Consider the following 15,591-nt stretch of genomic DNA (forward strand, 5'->3'; position numbering starts at 1 on the left):
GTAGGGGTAGATGGCAGTTCACCTAGAGTGGGAACATGGTCAACCAGATGGCCATATTGTAGTAGTACAGCCAGATGACTGAAAACCACAGGGGCTGAGAGGGAAGACATCACAGACTGGCCCCACCCTGAAGAGGCCAAGATACTCCCTGAGGACGTGATCTCTGAGCTGAGATGGCTGAGTGAGTTGGGATGAGCAGATGAAGGGGAGTGTATTAGTGGCTAGGGACTCCTTAACAAAATCACAACAAAATGAGAGGCTTAAAAGAACAGAAATTTATCCTTCACAGTTCAGGAGGCCAGAAGGCCAAAATCAGGATGTCAGTAGGGTTTGCTGTCCCTGGAGGCTGATGGAGAATCTGTCCCGTGCCTCCCAGTAGCTTCTGATGGTTGCGGGCAATGCTTGGCCTTCCTTGACTTGTAGATGCATCATTGCAGTCTGTCTCCATCTTCACATGGCCTCCTTCTGATTCTCCTTCTCCTACCCACCTGGTCCTCCCCTCTCCTCCTACTTGACTGCTCCTCCCTCCTCCCCCTCTTTTCTAGCTCCTCCTCTTCCCTCTTCTCATTTTCCTCCTCCTTCTTCTCCTCCTCTTCCCCCCTCTTCTCCTCCTCCTTCCTCTTCTCCGCCTTCCTCTTCTCCTCCTCCTTCTCTTTCTCCTCCCTCTTCTTCTTACTTTTCTCCTTCTCCTCCTTCTCCCTCTCCTTTTGCCTCCTCTCCTTTCCCTTCCTTTCCTTCCCCTTCTCCTCCTCCCCCTCTTCCTTCTTCTCTCTCTCTCTCCCTCTCCCTGTGTGTGACTGTGTGTTTATGTATGTGTCTGTCTGTCTTTCTGTCCATCTGTATCCTCTTTTTTTTCCTTTAGAGAGAGAGAGAATATTTTTTTAATGTTTATGCATTTTTGAGAGACGGAGAGAGACAGCATGAGTGGGGGAGGTGCAGAGAGAGAGGGAGACACAGAATCCAAAGTGGCCTCCAGGCTCTGAGCTGTCAGCACAGAGCCCAGCCTGGGGCTTGAACACACGAACTGCAAGATCATGACCTGAGCTGAAGTCAGATACTTAACTGAATGAGCCACCCTGGCACCCCTCCTCTACTCTTCTTATAAGGACATCAGTCATTGGATTTAGGGCCCACCCAATCCAGTACGAACTTACCTTAACCAATTACAACTGAAGTGACCCTATTTCCAAATAAGATCCCATTCTGAGGTTCTGGGAGGACCTGGATTTTGCAGGGTCATTATTCAAACCAGAAAGGGGGTGAGAGTGCTCTGGGCAGAGGGAGTAGCCAGTGTGGAAGAGCCCGGAGCATCACCCTTGGGGGGAATGCTCATTGCTCGGTGTGGCTCCAGAACAGAGTATGGGGTAGGACTTGTGGGGACCTGGGCATGAGAAAGAAGGGAGTACCTCCTCCCTCATGGCCTCCCTCAAGGCCTCATGAAGGGCCTTGAGTCCAAGAAAAGAGTCTGGACATTATTCTCAGGGCCCTGGAGAGCAAAGAAAGGGTTTTACACAAGGGAGGGTGCACAAGGATTTGGTTTGGGATAGAGAAATAAGAGAGGCTGATATTTGTTGAGTACTTGGTGCCAGACCTTTTTTTTTTAATGTTTACTTATTTATTTTGAGAGAGAGAGAGAGAGAGCGAGAGAGCAAGTGCATGTACATGCACGAGAGTGTGGGAGGAGGAGGGACAGAGAGAGAGGGAGAGAGAATCCCAAGGAGGCTCTACACTGTCAGCGCAGAGCCCCCACCCCCCCTGGGGGTCAATCTCACGGATTGTGAGATCATGACCTGAGCCAAAGTTAAGAACCACACGTTTAAGTCGCTGAGCCACCCAGCTGCCCTGGATAGTAAGGAGTTTCCGTAAGAGATGGGCACACACATTCTTCCTGCTCTTTCTCTCCCACTTCCTGCCTGACAGCTTAGTGAAATCCTCAGATCCCTAAAAAAAGGGTAAAACTGATCACCCCGAGACCTGTACTGCTTGCACTCCCAAAAACCAACCTGTAACTAACAGCCTGGCATTTTTATTTCTGGAAGTCGCTGCCCCTTCTCCAACCTTGTTTGTCTTGGGCTGCCCGAGAGTGAACACCGTCCAAATCGGATTTGACATCAGCGCATCCCTGAGGCCAGCGGGGCCTCTGTGTGCCACCCCTGGAGCCTTGGCCTCTTCTTCACCTGCTTTCTAAAAATTCACAGCCTTTCCCTACGTCCCCTTCTTCCTATTTGGCTTGTGGTTGCCCTGCTGTGTTTTCTCTACCTCCAGGACTCGTGTTTGCTCCTGGCGTGCAGACTCGGTGGGTGGACACTCTGGCCCCGCTTACCTTTCCAGCGTCAGCTCCTGCTTTTCTGTTCACTTGCCCTTGGTGAGGAAAGACCGTGAAGAAATGGAGTGCGGTTCTGTGCATGTGGACCAGCACAACAGCCTGGACTGATCCAGGTGGACGCACATGACAGCTTCTTGCTTCTGAGTTACTCGTCTGCTCTCTTAGGATGGAATGTCTCACTGGGAGAACACGGCCACTTGGTTGTCTTGAGCTCCTCTGCTCGTGCACAGCACTTGTTAGTTTGTAAGTGCCATCAGAGCACTGCTCAGATTTGCTTTGCACAGCAACCCTGTGTGAAGCGTGAATGAGAGATTATCACAGGTTTACCATGTACCAGGCACTGAGTGTGCCTCTCCACGTCTAACCTCTCTCTCTATGGATGTTTTTGACCCAGTTTTATGGAGGAGATGATTGTGATTGAGAGATTCATTCCTTTGTCTAAGATTGCCCAGTTTATATGTGGTAGTATGAGAGTTAAAGTCTGTCTGACCCTTAGTCTTTGTTTGCCTCTGTGTTATACTATTCCAGGTATTGCTTATTCCAATGTACAGATGAGTAAACTGAAGGTCCCTAGGGGAATCTGAGAAATTCAAGCTCAAACACAATGAGTAAACTGGAATTTAGAACCTATTTCTTGCATGCCCGGAGCCTGTCCCCAGTTTCCTGTTCTCTACTGCTTTTTCAGGCTCTAGGGACATAGAACTGGCCAGACTCCTACCTGTAACATCCCCTGAGCTGCTCCTATGTTTGAGGCGGGGGTCCCCTCAGCCTTTCAGGAGCCCGGCATGGGGATATTTGTTTCACTAGGTCAGTGGTACAGTAAACCCTTGAATACTGAGATTCTCTTCTGGCTGAACGTTCACAGTGAAAATCTGATCTGTAACAGAAGCCACATGGTTGGTGGCTCAGCTGAGGCTGGAGGACACCGAGGTCCGGGTACCCAGGGAGAACCAGAGCTGCTGGCCTGGGATCGTATCATATGGCAAGGCCAGGGGTTAAAGAATCGTTGGATCATTAGGCTAAAGGTACTTTCGAGCTCAGCCCCCATCCAAGGAGGGCAAGGGAGATGGGTGGTATTCCTCTGTACGACCTTGCGGAAGTTTCCTGTGCTGGGAAACCTATACCTGGAATTGCCTAGGTAATTTGAGGAGGCGTATGTGAGGCTGGGCAGGGGCTAATCAGGCCTTCGATGCCCCTGTCCCTTCTCACTCCAAGCAGAACCATGTCGCCATGTTGAGGTTAGTTTGAATCTCAGTTGCACTACCTTGCATAATGGACCTCCTGGCTCTGTGCCTCAGTTTCCTTACCTGACGTAGGACAAAGATGCCTAGCATGCACATTTGTGCCAAGGTGAATGCCAGAGCACGTGCAAAGTGTTTGGTCCAGATTAAGAAGGATTTGGGGGCCTGAAGGCAAATATTGCAGAATAGGCATTCAGGTGCAGAAGGTCAAGCTGTTTATTCACTCCTCCTTAATTTATTCATTTACATTAAATCTACCCTGGCTGAATGCTGTTGACAGCAGCAGCAGCTAACCTTAGTCTGTGAGCAGCTGCCGTGCACCCTCCCCACAGCACTACATACACACATCTTAGTTAGCCTCACGATGACCCAATGAGCTGACACTGTGACACTGCCCTTGTTTAAGCAGTCACGAAGCCAAGGCTCTGAAAGGGAAAGTGACCTAGTCAAGGACTATAGTGTCAAAGTAGTAGAATCTGGACTAAAACTGTCCTTCTGAGGCCAGCTCTTAGCCACTATGGCCAACGGTGCTGGAGGGTTTTGGAGACAAAGCGTGTGCCTTCCTGCCTTCCAGGAGCTCCTGGTGTAGATTTAGGAGCTGATCCAGGGCCACAGGGGGTGACCTGGGAGGGTGGTTTAGATGCAGTGGAGGCAGAGACAGGCGGTAGTGGTTGTAGGTGGACAGTTGGTTAGGCCTTATCTTTTTCAGGGATCTGGGATCTGACCACAGGGTCGAAGTCTCATAAACGGGGTGGGCGGAAGGGGCTGTGGATGAAGGGCCCACACTGGCAGGGGCCTGACCCTCACAGCCAGTGAAATGCCCAGAGGTAAATAGAAGATAGGCAAAGAGATTTCCCCAAGGTCGTAATTGACAAAAGTGAAAAGCTTTACTGAAGAGGCAGCCTCAAGACGTGCCCATCGACTCCTGGATTTGAAGATCACGTTTTCCTTTTCCCTTCTCAGGATCTGCTCTCTCTTTGTGCACCCTCCCCATCATTCCCGTTTTCTCCTCCCCTCCCTTTGGTCAGTGAGAACCACTATGCAGTCAAACAGCCAGTGGCTCTGCAACGAAGACCTGGGTTCAGATCCCTGCTTTACCACGTCCTGGCTTTTTGTACCCAGGTGGACCTAGGATCAAAAGCTGTGTGACTTCAAGCAGGTTCTTTAACCTTTCTGAACCACCTTTTCCTCATTTCATCTATAGAACAGACGCTATAATCCCGATCACATTAGATTGTGTTGAAGATCAAAGAACAAGAAGGAAAAGCAATAAGGACAGGGCCTGCTATTATTTCATCAAGTGTTCTTTCTGCCTCCTCTCTCTTTTCACTGCCTGTTGCTCTTATCTCTTTCCTTCATTTTCCTCCTCCCCCACCTTCCTTTGTCTCCTCCCTCTCTTATCTGTAATGGAAAAACTGACAAGTAATACCCTGGCAAAGGAGTCTTCTAGACACAGAGCAATCACTGTTGTATGTTCTACGGAGTGAAAAAGGATCTATGTTTACTTGGGGGGGGGGGTTGCAAATGTGATGAACCCATGCATATGCACCCATTTTATAAACATACATATGTGCATATATGTACGTACATACATACACACATACACATAAATACAATAGAGTTATTTGGTTTGTGTGCTTGTGCATAAGTTCTGACGCCCAGAGAAAGCTCCCTGAGCATTCCATAGTAGCTCAGCTGTACCTACATGCCTGGCCACTTCTTAGCCCGCGTTCCCACCCACTTGTCCCTTCCATGGAGGTGATGAATTCCAGCTTACTGAATCGAGGTCCTTGCAAAAAGAACATGATAACGTTCCCGTGCAGGCAGGAGACTAGCCTAATGCTTTTAGTGAATAGTATCCTTCTTGGCTTAACTGGCTATGCTTAACGGCAGTCATGCCCCGCCCCCCACCAATAATGTATTTAGCATTAACATCTGTTGTCTTTGTTAGACATTATACAAATAGTTGTCGGAAATCATCCTTGCCTTCAGTGAGATCATAGTCAAGGAAGAGCAATCAACCACATGGGTGTGGTTGGAAGGATGTAGGCTTTAGAGCTAAAACAAAAAAAATGAAACCAAACATAGCCAAAAATGAGGCTCAGCTTTTGCTCTACTGTTCACCATGAGTTTCCAAGTCTCTGGATTTCTCCCCTCTCTCCCCCAAACAGTGAGGATGATCCTTCCCAACCCCATGAATTACCCCCAGGGATTCGACACAGGGACCTGTAGCCCCCCAGACACAAAGCACAGTATGTAAGGAAGAAAAGCAGGGTAACTGAGGGAGCTACTCCATCCATTGCACATGTTCCTGGCACACGGTGAAGACAGCGGAGTGAATAGAATGCCCACTGTCCCCTCCAGTTCTTGGCAGGTGCCATCGGGGACACAGACATGCTTGTGAGTAACCCTGCTCTTAAGGAACTCACAGAACAGGGTATTTTGTGAGTCTTGTGAATCATGTAAGATATGTCTATAAACATCGTAACCTGTTCCAGGGCAAGGTTTGGTACGCAGACTCTGGAATATTTGCTGGTTGGATGTATTAAAGAAAAATAAGCTTCAGTTTGCCTTAATGCTCTGATTAAAGGAGACCTAGAAAGGTGTGTTTTTTTTTCATTTATTCATTCAACAGATATTTATGAGGTGCCTATTTTGTCCCAGGCCCCCTACTGGGAATCACGTATTAGAAGGAAGTACAGACCATGCAGAATTATGTTTGATTTAATAATGTTGTCTCATATTTGTAGCAGGTTGGAAGAAAGGGTACTACTGTCTCTTGATCCCTAAGTGGACTCATTCTAGAGATAAGGAAGCAAAGCTGAGAGAACGTGAGCAAATGTCCTGGGGTCACTCAGCTGATGGGAGGCAGAGTCGAGGTTCAGCTACTCACCTGTGTGAAGCCATAGCCTTGACTCTTCTCCGCGTTTAGTCATCTGCTTGCTCTGACATGACCATTATCTATCTCATTTGCTCCCCATGGCAACCTGATGAAGAAGGAAAGGCAGGGATTCTTACTCATCCTCCTAGATGTGAAAAGCAAGGTTCAGAGAAGTCAAGCGGTTTGCCCAAGGTCACACAGCTTGTTGGCGAGAAAGCCAAGTTTGGAAGTGACATCTCTCTGGCTTTCAAGCAGCGGCTAGGGGTTCCTGTGGCTTTAGGAACCACGCCCAGGGATCTGCGCTGAGTCTGGTGGACAGGGAGACCCCGCTGGCCCCGTAGCCCAAAGAGCACTGGCCCATTTTCTTGTCCTTCTGCTCTTCTGCTCCAGGGCGGCCTCATCGCACTGCTGCTCCTGCTGCTGGTGTTCACTGTGGCGCTGTATGCCCAGCGGCGCTGGCAGAAACGTCGCCGCATCCCCCAGAAGAGCGCCAGCACAGAAGCCACTCACGAGATTCACTACATCCCATCAGTGCTGCTGGGACCCCAGGCCCGGGAAAGCTTCCGCTCCTCTCGGCTACAGGCTCACAATTCTGTCATTGGAGTGCCCATCCGGGAGACCCCCATCCTAGATGACTATGACTATGAGGAGGAGGAGGACCTACCCCGCCGGGCCAACCACGTCTCCCGTGAGGATGAGTTTGGCAGCCAGGTGACGCACACCCTGGACAGTCTGGGCCGGCCGGGAGAAGAGAAGGGGGACTTTGAGAAGAAAGGTGAGTCCTCCTTGTTGTATCCCACCTTCCAGGGGACGTTCTGGGGAGCTGGGAAGAGGCACAGGAGCTGGGCAGTTGGGGACACAGGTGGTGTCTTCAGGGCTGAGCCACTTTGGATTCATGGGCAATCATCAGACTTTGTCTTCTCTAGTTCTTTAGCAGTGATGGGAGAAAGAAAGAAAAAAAAAAAAGAGTCCGTGTTCTTGGAATTGAGTTTTGAGGAGCATCAGAAGTTACCTAGTTCAATATCTCTCCATTGTCTCTTGATTACTTCCCTTGATGGCCTTCTCACTACTCTGGTGGGAAGTCTCCTCATTTTCACACACTACTATTAGAAAGTTTTTTCCTTACATTGAATTGAAATCTCTTTTCTCTGGGCTTTCACGTCCACAAAGAAAATGAATCTGATTTCCTTCTTTAAGGCAGCTCTTGGAAAATTTGACTGCAGAAAAAAAAGGAGCGCTGTACCTTCTGGAAATCAATCTGAATAATCCCAGTTTCTTCAGCCAGTCTCATATGACATAGTTTCAGACGTTTCAGCATCCTGGTCACTGTCCTCTAGGTGGAGAGTCTGACTTTTCGTGTCCTAGAATGTAACACCAGAACTAACAGACCTCTTCCTCAAGGTGGGAATACTCCTGTGCCAAGCCAAATGGGACTGTCACCTCCCTCTTGCCAACTGGTATGCTTCTGTTGATGAGATCACATTTGTTTTCCTCCACTATTGCTGGGTCATACTGAGATTTTTTGGTGACTGAAACCTCTCACCCTTTTTGATATATGCTGTTGCAAAGACACATTTCCCAGAAGTTGGAAGACAATTGATTATTTAGACATGAGCATAGAATGTGTTCTATCTGTCTTTAGTAAGTGTCTATGGCACCAGTTTGTTTATAGATGGGATTTGGCTCTTTTCCTATAAATGCTGCAAGCGAACCATTCTGCTCTTTCCTCCTCATTGTCTCTGTGATGCTGTTAAAGGCTTGGCCTGGAGACCCCCGTTCTGACACCGACCCACTGCTTTTGGTGAGTTGAGGGGAGCCCTCGCTGCTTGGGCCAGCGCTGGAGCTCTGAGCTCCACATCCTTCTTCTCTCCTTCCAGGGTCCTTCCTCTTGGACCCGTCTTCTGTTGTGCTCAGTGGACTGATAAGGACATTAAGGGTGTCTTGCAAGGAGACATTTTGTCAAGCCTAGAACCCTGCAGACAGGGGAGAGTGAGACAATAGGGGAGAACACAGGGTTTGGTGTCACCTGGACCTGGGTTCAAATCCTGCCTCCTTTATTTACTGGGTGACTTTGGAAAAATAGGAATTCAGCCCTCCGAATCTCAGTTTCCTCATGGAAGGGTTCCGGAAGGATTCAATATAAAAATAAAATGTGTGCAAAATACCTACCCCAGGGCCTGGCACGTGGTAGAGGTTGAATCCCCGAGAGCTGTGTTTGTAGACCTCAGGCCTCTGCTCTTAGCCAGGCTTCCAGAGTGTCCTTAACCCAGGCCCAGTATTCATCCCCAGTCTCCTTATATGTTCTAGCCTGGGGTATTTCCCTTGTCCTCCATGGTCACTCCTGTCTCTGAACTGTTCGTTTACTGGCATTCCCTTCCCCCTGCCTCCAGGAAGTGGAGATGAGCTAATTAAATTAAACCCCACTCCTCAGTTCACTGGTGAAATGGCCTTGGACAAAACTCTTCGCCACCTGGAAGGCCATGCCTTCGCCTCACCTGTTTTTGTCTGATCCACGTTATTTTTTAAAATAATTAATTTTTTTAATGTTTATTTTTGAGAGAGCCAGCAAGTGTGAGCGGGGGAGGGGTAGAGAGAGGGGGAAACACAGAATCCGAAGCAGGCTCCAGGCTCTGAGCTGTCAGCACAGAGCCCGACGCGGGGCTTGAACTCACAAACCACGAGATCATGACCTGAGCCGAAGTGGGACGCTCGACCGACGGAGCCACCCAGGAGCCCAAACAATTAATTTTTTTAATGTTTATTTTTGAGAGAGAGGGAGAGAGAGTGAGTGTGAGTGGGGGAAGGGCAGAGAGAGCGGGAGACACAGAATCCGAAGCAGGCTCCAGGCTCCGAGCTGTCAGCACAGAGCCCGACACGGGGCTCCGACCCACGCACCGTGAGATCATGACCTGAGCCAAAGTCGGATGCTTAACCGACTGAGCCACCCAGGTGCCCCTTGTTTTAAACAATTAAAAGAATTTTTTTTTTTCAAACCCTGCCTAGGCTTTAAAACAAAGTACAGTTTGAAATACCACACAGCCCCTTCATCACTGTATCCAGCCACCCTTCCATCCATTAAGGGTGGGCGAGGAAGAAATCTAGGCAAGATGGAAGTGAAGGGCACACTTTTCCTGACTGCACCCAGCTTGCTGGTCGCCCTGCCTGTCAGGAGGGGGCTGCTCGGGGCTGTTCTTGCAACACTGTGGTCCCTGAGCACCTGCTCCTCCTTGTCTGGACAGGAGAGGGATGGCTCCCCTGGCAGGTTGTAGAAGATCTAACAGCAGTTCAGACAGGTGAGCTCTCTTTGCCTCAGGCGGCCCTTGGGAGAGAACTGAGGTGCTGTCTTTCATGAGGTGACCGGGGAACAGCCACGGGCTTTGTCCAGAGTGGACAACTATTCAGAGGCTGGGCAACCCAGACAAAAGTAATCCCATAGCCCTTTTGAAATCATACTGCCAAAGGCTGATCCCAGCTGCATGTTTGCTGCTTAGCATTTGCCTATAAATTCAAACTCCTTCACTATTCTCAAGCGCTGTCAGCCTGCTTTTCAGCTTGGACTTGTAGAGAAGAGAGAGGACACTCTGGAGAGCAGAGGGAGGAAGTTTCATTACCAAGGGGCCGCTGCTTGGGTTTCCAGACCCCAAGAGCGGTGTCCTGAGCAGGTCTGACATTCAGCCAGTACACGCCCATGTGGCCACACCCTTTGTTACATATTGAACTTCTGTGTCAGTTGGTAAGTAGCTCCCTGTTCTGAGTTTCCCCCGCTGCGCCCTTCTGCTTCCTGGCCATGCCAGCCCCCCTCCAAGAATCCTCCTGAAGCTCCCACCATCCAGGAACAGGGGTGGCTTTAGGGTACCTCCCCGGTGTGATGGCGGGTGCCCTGTCTTGCTAGTTGGTGCCTCTGCCTTAGAAATGCTCAGGAATTTTGCATATCATTGCTGATACACCTTAGCACATTGCTGCGGATTTAATCACGTCAGTATGTGAATGCTTAGCACTGTGTTTGGTACATAACGGAAACTTGATAGATTTCAATTCCAGTTCTCCTTATCCATCCTGAAATTTATGTTTCCCTTCCCGAATATTATGCATGAAAGCTCAAGGAAATTAAGGTAACAGATTTATCACCTTATCAAGGGATAGGGTAGGGGATGGCTGAATGGGTATTGGGTTTTCTTAATTTGGTTTTATTATTTATTGTGGAAAAAGAATGCATACTGTTTCTAATGGAAGGAAGGGAAGGAAGGAGAGAGAAGGAAATAGAAAGAGACCTTTATTTAGCTCTATAACCTCTGTTTTGAGAACTTTCCTTGAATTATGCCATTTTCACCAGTAACCCTGTGAGTTGTGTACTAATGTTGCTCCCATCCTACGGAGCAGGAGATTAAGGCGAAGAGGGGCTGAGTAACCCGTCCAACGTCACACAGCAGGCAAGTGACTGAGCCAGGTTAAAATTCCAGCACTAGAACTGTCTCGATAAGGGGCAGAGCAGGGGTATGGATACACCTCCCACGCTGAGTTTCATGGTCTTGAAAGGCACCAAGCTGTTGCAATCCCAGGGACAGCTAAAGCATAGCAACCGTGAACTTGCTTCGTCCACAAATCAGGGAAGAAAAATATATAATTAACATCTGTTCTTGGAGGCAGGAAGCTGCTACAGAGTAAATCTGGACTTCTGGATTGGCTTCTAGCAGGGACTTTGCAACAGAGAGATCCCATTTTTTAGTGTTTTGAGAGGCTCCCAAGGGTACAGGGGACTCGTATTTGTTGTCAATAGAGCACTCTAGGGTGACAGAGAACTGGAAAGCTGTTTATTAACTTACCCTCCTAATGCCCCCAGGCAAATGCCATGTAAATGTCATTGTTGTGTAGTGCTTTCTAAAATTTCAGAGCTCTTTGTACACAGCACCTCATTCAAATGCCTTGATGTTCAAACTTCTTCATGCAGAGGCTCTAGTCTAAGCTTCTAGCACCCTCAGCTTCACTCCTGCCCACATCTTAACTTCCCTTTCCTACCCTCAGCCATTCTTTACACAGCAGCGGCTCTGTTATGATCCTTCTGGTCACAGCGTTTCATGCTGAAAGTTTTTCCTGAGCTCTCACTGCTATTGACCTCAGCTTCCATACTCCAGCCAATGGCCTCCTCTCTGCTCTTCAGTTTTCCTGAGCTTGTTGCACCACAGGTCCTTTGCATAGCCATGATTATGTTTGCCTGGAAGAATCCCAGTCTTTCCTTCCCCAGTCTATCATGGCTGACTCCTTCTCGCCATTCTGGCGTCAGCTTAGTCTCACCTCATCAGACAAAGCTCTTTTCTCTATGTGAGCTCCCTTCTTTTGCCTTCTATCAACTCCCCTGTTTGTTTCTGTAATAGTAATTTTTAAATTATTTGGGCGTTTTAATTAATTGCTTTAATTTTCCCACTGGATTCAGGGTTCCATGAAGTTGTGTACCAGATATGTTTGGTTTATTCTGTGCCTCGTGAAGTATCTGGCATACAATACGTGTTGCATCAGGTAAATGGAGGAATGGGTAAATGAGTGGATGGAGAGATGGCTATCTTAGTGCGTTTCCACAGGCTGGTAACTTGCGTGGGCTCCTTACTAGTCTTTTTCTGACCTGGACCAGCCTTGTTTAGTGATTTTAAATCAAGGATTTGTTGACTCTTCCCACCCCTTTCATAAGGAAGAAATTACTCTCATCAAAATTTGGAGATCGTCTCAGTTATGCAAGCTAAAAGTAGCAGAGCCAGAATTTGAACCCAGCAAACCCCAGTAGGCTCTGAACACTATACCACACGCATTAATCCCGTTCATTTATTTGAGCAGGAGAGGTAAGACATGGGCTTAGCTGCTAGCAAGCCAAGTCCCTTGGAGCTGTGTTTATCAAAAATATTGAACACCAGCCACAGCGAGAAATAGATTTTGCACTGAGGCCCCACATGTATGGGTAGGAGTGTGTGTGTGTGTGTGTGTGTGTGTGTGTGTGTGTGTGTGTGTGTCTAAAATAAGTTTTGCAAAAGCATACTTACCTTTATTACGTGTGGCATGCTCTGATATTTTCTGTTCTTTTTATGTCATCTTTTTAATGCTGCTATGGACCACTGACTTGGTTTCACAGTTGATGAGTGGGTCTTGACCTGAAGTTCAAAGATCTCCTAAACCTTAGAGAGGGTATATTATATTAGGATCCCCAGGGGCACAGGTCCCTGGTTGCTGGATCTCTGATCACTTCCTGCAGGTGCTTTTTGCCTGGAGATCTGAAGGAGGAGGATAATTCAAGGTACTCCAGGTGAGGTTTGGGTAGAGGAACTGGGGATGGTACATGAGAGGGTTGTGGCCCACGTGAGGACTTTATGTCTGTTGTCCCTGTGGCCAACCCATTGGTGTCTTTACCCAACATGATGGCCCGGGGTCCCATCATCTTTATACTCTCTCTTGAAACTATGTGGCCATTCCTTCCAAAGGCTGCTCTGTATGTTCTGTATATTCTTTCCTTAGGGGACACTCTCTCTTCCATCCATCCCCCAGCTCCCAGAAATTTCTCCTGCTGTGTTCACTCCCTGAGGAAAACCACCCATCCTTTAAGCCACAGCTCAACACCTTCCTCTTCCCAGGTTCTTGGAGGCTCAGAGGGAGGTTGTCCAAGAGCATGAGGAAACTCACTCCCTAACAACAGCTCCCATTTGGCAGGGCTTTGAGGGTGCTGCCAGGCTCCCTGGGGCGCAGAGGAAAGCGGGATGGGCAGAATGGCTTTCACCAGAGCTGAACTGCTTTTAACTGGTTCATACATTGTGGTTCCACATAAGATTATTTTTTTTAACGTTTTATTTATTTTTGAGACAGAGAGAGACAGAGAATGAACAGGGGAGGGGCAGAGAGAGAGGGAGACACAGAATCAGAAGCAGGCTCCAGGCCCTGAGCCATCAGCCCAGAGCCCGATGCGGGGCTCGAACTCACGGACCGCGAGATCGTGACCTGAGCTGAAGTCGGACGCTTAACTGACTGAGCCACCCAGGCGCCCCAAGATTATTTTTGAAAGATAGTTTCTTTAGTGTAAAAAGAAAATGTTGGATATGACTTTCTTACACCAATCTGCCCTGGCTTCGTGTTACCGACTGGCTCTCCCCTCTCCTTGTAGAAAGTTCCTTTTGGAGTCTGAGTCGCAAAATGCCCCAGAGGCTGTTTGGTGCACTTTCTGTCTTCTTTACACTTATATCACCTGTCCTAGAGGGAAAGGGGGCTGACGCTTTAGTCCCTGCATCTTTTTTTGGGAGGGTGGATATACTTCCTTCACTACTCAGTCGTTCCTTCATTTACTCATTTGATTTTATTTTTTTAAGCAAGTTTTTTAAGTTTCTTTTTATTTATTTTGAGAGAGAGATAGAGAGCAAGCGGGGAGGGGCAGAGAGAGAGGGAGACAGAACCCCAAGCAGACTTTGTGCCATCAGCTCAGAGCCCAAGGTGGGGCTCGAACTCACAAACCATGAGATCATTACCTGAGCCGAAATCAAGAGTCGGATGCTTAACCAACTGAGCTACCCAGGTGCCCCTCATTCTCTTATTTAACAGGTGTTTACTGAACACCTACTATGTGCAAGACCTTGCATTTAATGCAGAAGAGACAAAGCACGATGGGAAATCATTCTCTTCTAGAAGCTCACAGTTTAGAGGGGTTTAAAACAGTAATAGCCGCTTTATTTTATATAGTCCTTTAACATTTATAGAATGGCTTCATAAACATTATATGATACTCTGTGTTACTGAACCCTTTGGGAGACCAAAAACCTTACAGAGCTCAGAGGAATTGAATCACTCTGCCCCCATGACAAAGAGTAAGTTTGGGGATGAAGCTCTCCTTAAACCCACATCTCTTGAGTTCAAGTTCACGGCTCTCTCTGTCTGGCCACACCGTATTTATCTCTGTAGCATCTTGACTATTGTTTGGCAAAACAACTTGTTACATCTAGACTGCCCTCCCCTCTTCATCTTAGGCGTAAGAATGTCTCCTCTTTGGGTGTATTCAAGCCTGGGTAGCTCTTGGTTCAGAATACTGTGGCACGATTGGAGATGAGACACAGTAATTCTTTCTAATTCTCAGATTGTAAAATTTGAACTCAGTTCATTTCCATTCTATTTTCTTATTTGGACTTCTTAGAAAACAAAGTGGGGCAAGATCTGTATTTGAAAAAAAAAAAAAGGTTCCTTAGAACTGGGCAGCCTGGCAAGTATTCAGAATTGAAAAGTTTTCTTTTTTTTTTAATGTTTGTTTATTTATTTATTTGAGAGAGAGAGAGAGACAGACAGACAGATAGACAGACAGACAGAGTGCAAGCCGGAGAGGGGCAGAGAGAGAAAGAAAGACACAGAATCTGAAGAGGCTCCAGGCTCTGAGCTGTCAGCACAGAGCCCGATGCGGGGCTTAAACTCACAAACCATGAGATCACGACCTGAGTCAAAGTCGGACGCTTAACTGACTGAGCCACCTTCAGGGGCCCCTTCTTTTCCTTTTCTTTTAACCCCAGCTGGCCACTTGTAGGATGGTAGAACTTTCGTGTTCTCGCCAATTAATGTTACCACGCAGTGGAGTGCATAAGACTGTGGAAGACCGGACTCTGACTCTGCACCAAAGCTTTTTCTGCTTTGATGTGTCAGTCCCCCCGTCGTGGACATTGGCCCTGGTGCCGGAGTGCACAGGCTGGGCAAAGCAGGAGGGAGCCGCTCCTCCAGCAGACTGGAGCTCGGCATCCCCAGACAGCCGTCCTCTGAGCTGTCTCCATGCTCTCTAAAATAAGATATAGACAGAGATTTGTCATGGAATCACAAACAGGAATGTCACCAAAGCTGTCACCAGAGCCCCTTAAAATGTCACTTCCCAGCATTAATTGCCACGATAGCAAAACAAACGGGCGTTCTCTGAACATTTGCTCTTCCCCTCCTCCCTCATGATTCTTTCCCTATCTCCCTGTCTCCCCTTTTCTCCCTTCTCCCGCAGAGTCCCCCTCCCCCTTGTCTCCAGGGACACTCTGGGCATTCTGACTTGATTAGACTGTGCCCTGGAGAGGCAGCCCCACCGCACACTGACAGATGTGGGTGAAGGAGGTTTGATAAATGTCAGGGGCTGAAGAGACTGCTCCCTGATTGAT

At 48.1% G+C, this 15,591-nt stretch overlaps 1 protein-coding gene across 4 annotated transcripts in view; it reads left to right on the forward strand.

Moving 5' to 3' along the window:
• The window catches only part of ASTN2 (astrotactin 2), an 873,140-nt gene that overhangs the window by 194,411 nt on the left and 663,138 nt on the right, over nt 1–15,591 (forward strand). For all 4 annotated transcript variants that reach the window (XM_027034940.2, XM_027034941.2, XM_027034944.2 and 1 more), the window contains exon 3: nt 6,839–7,223. In XM_027034940.2, coding sequence (XP_026890741.1) covers nt 6,839–7,223 — 385 coding nt within the window. The remainder of the gene's footprint in view (nt 1–6,838; nt 7,224–15,591) is intronic.

Source organism: Acinonyx jubatus, chromosome D4 (genome assembly GCF_027475565.1).
Source record: "Acinonyx jubatus isolate Ajub_Pintada_27869175 chromosome D4, VMU_Ajub_asm_v1.0, whole genome shotgun sequence".
In the NCBI taxonomy this organism is placed as follows: domain Eukaryota; kingdom Metazoa; phylum Chordata; class Mammalia; order Carnivora; family Felidae; genus Acinonyx; species Acinonyx jubatus.